This window comes from Triticum urartu, chromosome 7A, assembly GCF_056163025.1.
Source record: "Triticum urartu cultivar PI428250 chromosome 7A, HENAU_Tu73, whole genome shotgun sequence".
NCBI lineage: Eukaryota > Viridiplantae > Streptophyta > Magnoliopsida > Poales > Poaceae > Triticum > Triticum urartu.
Genome location: NC_141879.1, coordinates 230464534 through 230476180, shown reverse-complemented (window position 1 = coordinate 230476180; position 11647 = coordinate 230464534). Strand labels below are relative to the sequence as shown.

The following is an 11647-nucleotide window of genomic DNA, read 5'->3' as shown; positions in this document are numbered from 1 at the left end:
CAGATGTGAGATTGATAATTAATGGTTTATCTAAGGTGGCAACTTAAACACACATCTGGGTGGATTGAGGCACCTGGGTATTCCAGGACTTGCCTGTTTTCTTTTGGACCGCCACCCAGGCTCAAAGGGATCATGAGACTATTCATACTAGAAACTTCCATGTGCAGCCACAAGCTATTATGGGCTCTAGCATAGTTGACTAAGTTGTGCGAACTCTTACAATGGTAGACTAGCAGATGTAGGGGATGTAGGTGGTACGTTCTACCCGATCTTAAGGTGCTAGCGCTTCTAAAAGACCATGTCTCGGTCATCCGTCTTCTCAAACACCATTTAGTGCGAGAAAACAAACGGAGGCGATCGAGTCTTGTGGGGAAAAGTGCGTAAACCTCTGCAGAGTGTAATAAACTAATCATGGTTAGCCGTGTCCCCGGTTATGGACATCTTGAGTATCTAGTACCTGGATTTTCATGTGAATCTCAACATGTTACTCTAAATTAATTTTGTTGGGTTATGTTTAATGATGATGCTTAATTGGGATTGAGAATGCTGTCAACCATTCTCAATGTTTAACAACCACCATGATAGTAAATAAATTTATTCCTTTGAAGTAGGGAAAAATTGGCTTTACGCAAAACTGTAACCATAGAGATTTCCACCAGCCAAATATGCATATAGCATAGGTGTTCATTCCATTACTCTTTATGTGTTACCTTGCCAGCATATTCCATGTGCTGACCCGTTTTCGGGCTGCAACGTTAATGTTGCAGACTTTTCAGACGACGATTAAGGAGTTTTAGGTCGTGGTTCTATACTCAGTGATGCCGTTGGAGTTGATGGACTCACTTATCTTCCAAGCCTTCCGCTGTTATCGTTATTAGATGGCCTTAAGCCATATTTATTGTAATAAGTTCTCTTTTGAGACACTCGATGTAATAAGTGTGTGATTGCTACTCTGCTATAAATCCTCCGAGTATTGTGTGGTGTCAGCATTACTGATCTAGGGATGACACCGGAGCACAGAGATCAGACTGTTTGAGGTCTGGTCGCTACAGAGATGGTATCAGAGCACACGCTGACTGTAGGACATGACCACTAAGCTAAAAGACCTAGATCACTATTCACTCTCTTCTCTTCTGACTTCTCATCTTTTCTACTCTTTAGGATGGCGGATGCAAGGAATAAGTTCACGCAACCAGATGAAGATACACCCTTTGGACGTCACTTGAAGGAAGTCACTAGATACCTGAACATAGGAGTACCAAGCTTCACCGGAACCTACAACGCCACTTTACCTGAAGAAGAGCGCTGGATGATTCAAGTTCAAGTTCCAGGAAGGACGTTCATGCCAGTCACTGAGCCCATGGAGTTTTCATTTGATGCACCAACTTGGAGTCTAGGAATGAGCATGGCAGCTCACATCGCCATGGGACGCATTGGAGAAGTCTACCGCAAGGATCTCAAGGATACTATCTACCAGATTTGTGGGCACCGAGATGAGTACTGGGAGATGATCAGCACCAGGAAGGATAGATCAATTGCAGCCTTTATCCAGGAGCTAAACCAGCACATTGGACGCCAGGAGAACCATATGTGCGCCGACATAATAGATCTGAAGAAGGCTAAGGCTAGAATCAAGGAACTGGAGGAAGAACTCAAGGCTACACGTGAAGATTATGAAGAAGAAATTGAAGTATTGGTGGAGAAGAATGGCGACCTGATCAAGAAGATTGGAATATTTATGGGAGGCCCGACACCAGTAGATGAATACGAAGAACCCAAGGAGATTAGCCCGGAAGACTACATCATCATTAACGGCACCGACTCGGAACCAGACAGTGGCGATGATGACTATGTTGATGAAGCTGGAGCAGATATCATGGAGTCAACGACCAAAGAATATTTCTAGTAGACCACCTCATTAGTAGTAGTAGTCCACCATGTAAATATAGTAGTCCGAGCACTTTTGCGATAGATAGATCGATTGTATGCCTTTGTTTGATTGATTGAAGTGAATTGTTTGCTTTTTCCTCATGTGCATATGGGTAGTGTTTTCTCTTTAGACCCTCTCTATTCTTATATCTCATCTTTTCTAAACCCTCAGATGCCTCCGAGACGTGACCCCGGTTTTGCTTTCCCACTGGAGCTCACCCAGTTGATCCAGCAGCAGAACACATTGATGCAGTTGCTAGTCCAGAATCAGAATCAGGGGAACAACAACAACAACCCACCACCACCACCACCTGTTGACCACTTAGCCCGTTTTCTAAGGCTGAATCCACCAGTGTTTTCCAGTAGCACCAAGCCGATAGTAGCAGATGATTGGCTCCGCAAGACAGCTAGGGAGTTGACCACAGCAGGATGCACAGATGCGGAGAAGGTGAAGTTTGCCGCACATCAGTTAGAAGGACCCGCATCATCATGGTGGGAGAATTTCACAGCCACCTTCCCAGTCGACACTGTCACATGGGACCAGTTTCAGCAGGCTTTCTGTACTGCCCATGTTTTAGCATGAGCTATGGCCATGAAGAAGCGTGAGTTTCATAACTTGCGCCAAGGAGGACGGACAGTTGGCCAGTATGTGGAGGAATTTAGTAAGTTAGCACATTATGCCCCAGATGACGTCGCTACGGATGCAGCTAAGCAAGAGAAGTTTCTGGAAGGACTGAATGATGAGTTGAGCATGCAGTTGATGGTAGCCACCTTCAATAACTACCAGGAGTTGGTAGATCGTGCTCTTATGATTGAAGGGAAGCAACAACAAATTGAGAATCGCAAGAGGAAGTATGGACAAGGAAAGTACAATTCAGGAGCTCAGCAGAAGCCATGTTTTACCCCTAGACCGGGAGGACATTTTCAGCATACCCATGGAGGAGATAGCTCGCACAATCACAATGGCACCAAAAATGGTAATGGCAATGGAGGAAGCAACGGCCAGAACCGCACCAACCCCTCAACCCCAGCCAAGAAGGACTTGAGCCAAGTCACTTGCTATAAATGTTCGAAGACCGGACATTATGCCAATGAATGTCCTGAAGGCCAAAATGGCAATGGAAGTTCTGGGAAGAAGCCGAACCCTTTCAATAAGGGACAGGTGAACCACGTTAGCGTGGAGGAGGTTGAAGCTCAGCCCGATGCAGTAATAGGTAAGTTTTTGGTTAAGTCATTTACTGCACTCGTCCTTTTTGATACTGGTGCATCGCATTCATACATCTCAAGGGGATTTGTGGATAAGTATAACCTACCAACCCAAGCCCTTAGGTCACCCATGTTAGTAACCTCGCCCGGAGCAGAGTATGTGGCTAGTCTATGGTGTGATCGGTTACCATTAAGGATTGGTAACTATGTTTTTCCCTCAGACCTAATAATATTGGAATCTCAAGGATTGGATGTGATATTAGGCATGGATTGGTTATCAAAGTATGAAGGTAATATTGAGTGTGCTAGTAAGTCAATTTTGCTTACCACCCCAGAAGGGAGAAGGATCAAGTATGTATCCCGGCATGTGCCAAAGAGGACCCAAGTAAATTGCCTAACAGGAGTTGTGCAGGAGGAAGTACCAGTGGTAAGGGATTTCCCTGATGTATTTCCAGAAGAGTTGCCAGGCATGCCACCAGATAGAGATATTGAGTTCTTGATTGAGCTATTGCCAGGCACTGGGCCAATATCAAAGAGACCATATAGGATGCCAGCAAAGGATTTGGTGGAAATTAAGAAGCAGATTAAGGAGTTACTGGATAAGGGATATATTCGCCCAAGTTCTTCACCTTGGGGATCGCCAGTACTTCTAGTGGAGAAGAAGGATGGATCGTTAAGGATGGTTGTTGATTATCGAGGATTGAACGAAGTAATGATCAAGAACAAGTACCCACTACCAATGATCAACAATCTGTTTGATTGATTGCAAGGAGCTAAGGTATTTTCCAAGATCGATCTGCGATTAGGATACCACCAGTTGAAGATTCGAGAACAGGATATTCCGAAGACAGCTTTTACCACCAGGTATGGGCTGTATGAGTATACCGTTATGTCATTTGGTCTGACTAACGCGCCTGCCTATTTTATGAACATGATGAACAAAGTGTTTATGGAGTTTTTGGATAAGTTCGTCGTAGTGTTCATTGATGATATCCTGGTTTATTCGAAGAATGGAGAGGAGCATAAGGAGCATTTGCGTTTGGTTCTTGGAAAGCTCAGAGAACATCAATTATATGCCAAGTTCAGCAAATGTGAGTTTTGATTGAAGGAAGTAGGATTCCTCGGACACGTTATATCTGGAGAAGGTATAGCAGTAGATCCCGCTAAAGTTGAAACCGTGACCAAGTGGGAAGCCCCGACAATAGTTGGAGAGATCCAGAGTTTTCTAGGACTCGCAGGATACTACCGGAGATTTATTGAGAATTTCTCAAAGATTGTGAAGCCTATGACAGAGTTATTAAAGAAGGATACCAAGTTCATATGGACAGAGGAGTGTGAGGCTAGTTTCCAGGAGTTGAAGAAACATTTGGTTACCTCACTAGTGTTGATTTTGCCAGACCAGACCAAAGATTATGAGGTGTACTGCGACGCTTCACGTCGAGGACTTGGAGCAGTGCTTATGCAGGAAGGGAGAGTTGTTTCATATGCCTCAAGACAACTGAAGCCCCATGAGTTGAATTATGCTACGCATGATTTGGAGTTAGCAGCCGTAGTGCATGCTTTGAAAACATGGAGACATTTCCTCATTGGAAACCATTGTGAGGTGTACACGGATCATAAGAGTTTGAAGTACATTTTCACACAGAAGGAGTTGAATCTCAGACAAAGGAGATGGTTGGAGCTTATCAAAGATTATGATATGAAATTACATTATCATCCCGGAAAGGTTAATGTAGTAGCTGACGCATTAAGCCGTAAGAGCCATGTCAATACGTTAATGACGGTAGAAATACCCAAGGAGTTAGCAGAAAATCTTCATGAACTATGTTTGGAAATAGTTCCGAGAGGCTATGTAGCAGCATTGGAGATTCAGTCAACTTTGATGGATAGAATCAGAGAAGCTCAGAAAGCTGACAAAGAGATTACCGCTATAAAGGAGAAACTGAGCAAAGGAAAAGCTAAAGGATTTCGTGAGGATGAGCACGATACCCTATGGTTTGAAGACCGTGTTTATGTGCCCAATAACCCGGAGATCAGGAAGTTGATTTTGCAAGAGGCACATGATTCACCGTATTCAATTCACCCAGGAAATACCAAGATGTATTTAGATTTGAAGGATATTTTCTAGTGGACCGGAATGAAGAAGGATATTGCGGAGTATGTAGCAGTTTGTGATGTATGCCAGAGAGTAAAGGCAGAGCATCAGAAGCCAGCAGGATTGTTTCAACCATTGCCAATACCCGAATGGAAGTGGGATAAGCTAGGCATGGATTTTATCACGGGATTGCCCAGGACTCGTTCAGGCTATGACTCAATTTGGGTTGTAGTTGATCGATTGACGAAAGTAGCTCATTTCATCCCAGTAAAGACCACTTACACCAGTGCTAAGTTGGCAAAGATATACATGACCAGAATAGTATGTCTGCACGGAGTTCCGAGGAGTATCGTATCAGATAGAGGAACCCAGTTTACCTCAAAGTTCTGGAAGCAGTTGCACGAAACTTTGGGTACCAGGCTAGAATTCAGTACAACTTTTCATCCACAGAAAGATGGACAGACCGAGAGAGTCAATCAGATTTTGGAGGATATGCTGAGAGCTTGTGCGCTAGATTACGGATCTAGTTGGGACGATAATTTGCCATATGCAGAGTTCTCTTCCAACAACAGTTACCAAACCAGTTTAAAGATGGCCCCTTTCGAAGCCTTGTACGGAAGGAGGTGCAGGACACCGTTGTCATGGGACGAAGTTGCAGACCGCCAGTTGTTTGGTCCTGACTTGATTAAAGAGTCTGAACAGAAGGTGAAGTTGATTCACGATAGGCTCAAGGTAGCCCAGTCTAGACAGAAAAGTTATGCAGATTCCAAACGCAAGGAGACAGTGTACGAAGTTGGAGATAGAGCTTATCTTCGAGTATCTCCACTTCGGGGAACAAAGCGTTTTGGAGTTAAAGGGAAGTTAGCGCCACGATTTGTAGGACCATATCGAGTTTTGGAGCATATGGGAGAAGTGGCCTACAAGTTGGAATTGCCCGAAGGATTGTCAGGAGTTCATGATGTGTTCCACGTTTCTCAGCTGAAAAAGTGTCACGCGGAGATGACTGACATACCATTGATAGATACAGTACCTTTGGAAACTATACAATTGGATAATGATTTGACCTATGAGGAGAAGCCAGTCAAGATTCTCGAGTTTGCCAACCGAGTTACTCGCAGCAAGGTTATCAAGTTTTGCAAAGTTCAGTGGAGCCACCACTCAGAGGATGAAGCCACCTGGGAGCGAGAGGAAGATTTGTTCAAAGACCACCCTCACCTATTTTCTAGCCAACCTGAATCTCGAGGGCGAGATTCATCTTAAGGGTGGTAGGTTTGTAACATCCCAAATTTTCAATTTCGAATGTTCTACATTAGATCATCATGCATATCATATTTTTTTTTTGCATTTTGGTTGATCCTAGAAATCCTAAGCAACTCAAGGACCTACGGAGAGAGTTGGGGGTTCTTTATTTTCATATTTGAGTTTTCTCAAATTTTGAGAATAGGATAATTTTATTTTATTTATTTTATCATCAATTATTTCTATTACAAAAATATGAGAGAGGGAATAAAATGACTTTCCCAAAATAAAGAAATATTGAGGATTTAATAATAAAATCAATTAAGATTTTTTTTCGAAGTTTTTCGGTGTTTTATTTGAATTTAGGAAAAATGTGCGTTTTTTAAAATTGCATTTAGGGCCCAAATAAATGTTCACTTTGTCGGGCTTGATTTTAGAAGCCCAGGAAAATTTATTTCGGGATTTTTGGAGTCCGTTTAGTATTTTTTATTTTTCTTCCGAGCTTAATTATTTTAAAAAAAAGGAACCGACCTACGGGCCGTGTCCGACTAGGACTCCCAGCCCCCCCGCCGCCGCCGCCCCGCCGCGCCGCTCGCCGCGCCGCCGCCCCGCCGCACGCTCGCCAAGGTTCGCCGCCGCCTCGTAGTCCGCGCCGCCTGTTTTTTAGAAAACCAAACGGTTTTCCGTCGGTTTTTTTGGTTTTTTTAGTTTTCGTTTTTTAGATCGGTTTTTTTCGGTTTAGGTTAAATAGCGAGCGTTCGCTCGTTTGTTCGTTTAAACGAACACATTCATCGTTTAGATCTGGATAACGAACGTTTTTCGTTAATCCGTTCGTCGATTTCTTTTTCTCGGATTAAATCCGCGATTTTTCTGATCGCGATTCCTGATCCGATTTTCGTTTTAGTATAACTTTTCGCTCGTTTAACGGAATCAAGCGATTCAAGCGCCTAGAGTTTCGTCTTCAAACCCTCTATCCGTTTAACCAAATTAAACAAGATTTTGCTACTGTAAAATTTGCCCTAGATCCAGATTGCTAGAACGAAGTAGTTTTCTTTCGCCGTTTGACTTTCATTGCTTTGTTCGATTCGAATTTTTTTTGCCAACCGGAGTTCTTAAGTTGAACCTTCTGGTTAGATCTCTTATTTGAGTTTTACCTGTGCATTAGATGAGTACTTATTATATGCTTGTTTTTTTGTCTGCGATAGAATACCCGGAGTGCGCCACCTGTTACTTCGATTCGTTAGGTTTCCCGGATCATCAGCAAGGCAAGTAACACTTTGATCATATCTTTTCTACTACCTAGTTTTATTGTATTAGATCAATCCTCACACATTGCATGATTAGGATCTAAATAAATTGTGGGATGGGAAGTAGATGAGGTAGTACCTATTACCTATTTATTATCAAACCTTTGGGAGTTACTTCTACGTTTGCTTATTATGCCATGCTATGCTAGTAGACGTGGATTGGGTGAGTGAAATCCATGACAGATGTGAGATTGATAATTAATGGTTTATCTAAGGTGGCAACTTAAACACACATCTGGGTGGATTGAGGCACCTGGGTATTCCAGGACTTGCCTGTTTTCTTTTGGACCGCCACCCAGGCTCAAAGGGATCATGAGACTATTCATACTAGAAACTTCCGTGTGCAGCCACAAGCTATTATGGGCTCTAGTATAGTTGTCTAAGTTGTGCGAACTCTTACAGTGGTAGACTAGCAGATGTATGGGATGTAGGTGGTACGGTCTACCCGATCGTAAGGTGCTAGCGCTTCTGAAAGACTATGTCTCGGTCATCCGTCTTCTCAAACACCATGTAGTGCGAGAAAACAAATGGAGGCGATCGAGTCTTGTGGGGAAAAGTGCGCAAACCTCTGCAGAGTGTAATAAACTAATCATGGTTAGCCGTGTCCCCGGTTATGGACATCTTGAGTATCTAGTACCTGGATTTTCATGTGAATCTCAACATGTTACTCTAAATTAATTTTGTTGGGTTATGTTTAATGATGATGCTTAATTGGGATTGAGAATGCTGTCAACCATTCTCAATGTTTAACAACCACCATGATAGTAAATAAATTTATTCCTTTGAAGTAGGGAAAAATTGGCTTTACACAAAACTGTAACCATAGAGCTTTCCACCAGCCAAATATGCATATAGCATAGCTGTTCATTCCATTACTCTCTATCTGTTACCTTGCCAGCATATTCCATGTGCTGACCCGTTTTCGGGCTGCAACGTTAATGTTGCAGACTTTTCAGACGACGATTAAGGAGTTTTAGGTCGTGGTTCTATACTCAGTGATGCCGTTGGAGTTGATGGACTCACTTATCTTCCAAGCCTTCCGCTGTTATCATTATTAGATGGCCTTAAGCCATATTTATTATAATAAGTTCTCTTTTGAGACACTCGATGTAATAAGTGTGTGATTGCTACTCTGCTATAAATCCTCCGAATACTATGTGGTGTCAGCATTACTGATCCAGGGATGACACCGGAGCACAGAGATCAGACTGTTTGAGGTCTGGTCGCTACACCTGCCTGGGTTAGTGGCATTTCTAGTGTCAGTTTGACACAAAGAATTTATACAAATTTATTGTGAATTTTAGAGCAACAGAAAATCTAGTTGATTCACAACTCAAGGGTTTTTGAAAGCTCAAAACCTTTTTAGAAAAAGAAAAACTCTAAAGAAAATTTTGGGAGAAGTAGCTATTCAGATGGTTAGGGTTGGTGATAACCAGAGTATGTTATGTGAGTTATATTTTTGATTTGGTCAAGTCCAAGAAAATCAGGGGAAAGAAGATCCAAACCAAATCTCAGAATAGAACTCCAACTTGATCTTGAAAAGAAAGGGACAAATTTCAGGGTGTTACAATCTTCTTCATTCTTCACCCGGATCATGCCGGCATCTTGGGTTGGAGGTCCAGCTAGTGGAACTTCACTAGCTCCTCTAGAGTTTGCGACGGCTACTAGATGCCCGAACATCACCAGTTGCCTGGGTTCGCTCCACGGAACTGGCTAATGCGACTGGATGAACATTGAGGAACAAAAATCAATCAGAAACAACAAATCCACCACAAATCAAGTAATCACGTCAAACTTCCGGAAATCAACTAGCACTTGGCCATTTCTAAAAAAAGGTTCAGGACCAGTTTCATTACCAAATCAGTTCATTGCCTCAAACTAGAGGAAATCAACAAAGATTAATGACGAATTTTCACCAGCAAAGTAGTTCATCATACGTTTTTTGTTCTTGTGGAAAATCGACAGAGTTCAGGATCAACTTCTCCATCAAAGTATAGTTGATAATATCAAGAAGTAAACACATAGTAGGATAAACACAAAACATTCAGGTAACCACCAAATCAGTTAATCACATTATACTTGGGAAAATCAACGAAGCAGGACGCCTATCTCATGTGACTGTTCACGCAAGAACACTACAACTACAAACTGGAACAATTACAGTTGTTACAAGAAGTTAAGCTCAAGGATAAGCACACAAAATTCGAGGATATCACACAAGCAAAAATTTCACAAAAACAATTCAAGGATAAGCACGAAAAATTCATGGAACAGCAAGCAAAAATCATCAACCTGTAACTGCCGGTTCACCAACTCCATGACGTCAAACTAGAGGATAGGCATGAATGCCCAGTTTTTTCAGAAAGCTTAAAGCAATACCAGATGAAGGACGAGAAAAGATATACAGGCGAGACTAGCTTACGACAATCAAAGTAGTTCATCAGGCCAAACTTCATACAATCAACAAAGTTGATGATCAATTTCACCACAAATTTAGTCCAGCACGCCAAACTTAAGGAGATCAACAAGGTTTCATGACCAATTTCAGCACCAAATGAGTTCATCATATGCCAAACTTGAGGAAACCAACAGAATTTCATGACCAATTTCACCGCCAAGGCAAGTTCATCATATGCCGAACTAAAGGAAATTAACAAAGTTCGCGACCAACTTCACCACCAGACCACTAGCTAATCGATCCAAGACGATCAAAGAAGCAAAACAGGGCAGGAAGACACCAAACATGACCACATAAACAAGGCGTCTCTCACACTCTCGTGCCGGCCATCCTCCATGAGCACTACCACGACGGCACTAGCTACTCGACCTTGACATGGAAGACGTCCTTGCGCTCCTCCTCGACCTTGAGCAGGGTGACCCAGAGCACGCCATTCTTCATCTCGGCCTTGATCTTGTCCATCTTGTACGCATCAGCGGCGGGCACCTCGATGCGGCGGTTGTACCTCGGCACCGCGGAGTCGTCGTCGCTGTCCCAGGGCTGCTTCTCGCCCTCGCCCTTGATCACCAGGATGTTCTTGTCCGCGCGCACCTCCACATGCTCCTTGGTCAGCCCCGGCATCGGCACCTTGAGGTACACCGTGTCGTCGTCCTCCTTGGCCACCCACCGTCGGAGCCGCGACGCCCCAGCACCAGCAATGGAGGAGAGGCCGCCGGTCCGAGTTGCGACGTCCTCCATGAGAGACAGCAGACGGGCTATGCTGGTCGGCGCGCTGAGTGGGTCGATCACGTCTGCAGAATTAACACCGAGGAAACCAAAAGCAGATCAGAAGGCTGATTTGACTCACGACACAAACAAAAGGGGAAGCACAGCATACCCTGCGAGAAGAAGCTGGGGATGACGAGGTCGCGGCCGCTGTAGTCGTTGTTGTCATCGTAGCGGCTGGCCTCCTTGACCTGGGTGTTGTACGGGCGGTGGTCGGTGGTGACGGCGGGGGAGCGGAGCGGGCAGAAGGTCACGGGAGCACCGGACTTGAGGGGGCTGACCGGCGCGGCACCCTTGCAAGCGACGGCGGAAGCCATGGTCTCTCTGCCTCTTCTCTCTCTCTCTCTCTCTCTTCTCTTCTTTCCCTCTCTCTGCTGTGATGGTTTTGGATTCTTGTGGTGAGCGAGAGGGGGTGCGAAATGGAGGGAGGGGGTTTTGTAAAGGAGGAGCGGGAAAGCTTTCTTGGGGGAGGGGATGCTCAACTTTCTTTCTTGGGGGAGGGGATGAGAGAGGGTTCAGGAGAGCACGGTTGGGGCCTCGACTGCTCTAGAATGACCCGGAGACAACAACTTCGTGATTCGTGCTGGTTTGATGCATCATCGGGGTGACAAGACAAGTTGATTGCGTTTAGCTCGAACGTACGGCACC

At 44.1% G+C, this 11647-nt stretch overlaps 1 protein-coding gene across 1 annotated transcript; it reads right to left on the bottom strand.

Moving 5' to 3' along the window:
- Positions 1 to 10594: 10594 nt before the first annotated feature.
- On the bottom strand, positions 10595 to 11316 carry LOC125523687 (26.2 kDa heat shock protein, mitochondrial-like). Its single transcript, XM_048688746.2, has 2 exons — positions 11112 to 11316; positions 10595 to 11025 (listed from the first exon to the last, which is right to left on the bottom strand). The coding sequence occupies exons 1-2, from the start codon at positions 11314 to 11316 to the stop codon at positions 10595 to 10597; spliced, it is 636 nt and encodes a 211-aa protein (XP_048544703.2).
- Positions 11317 to 11647: the final 331 nt, after the last annotated feature.

Bases quoted from the DNA above. Each gene is read 5' to 3' on its own strand.
- LOC125523687 (XM_048688746.2), bottom strand. From the start codon at position 11,316: ATGGCTTCCGCCGTCGCTTGCAAGGGTGCCGCGCCGGTCAGCCCCCTC. The intron at 11,026-11,111 runs GTATGCTGTGCT...TTAATTCTGCAG, and splicing joins CCCCAGCTTCTTCTCGCAGG to ACGTGATCGACCCACTCAGC.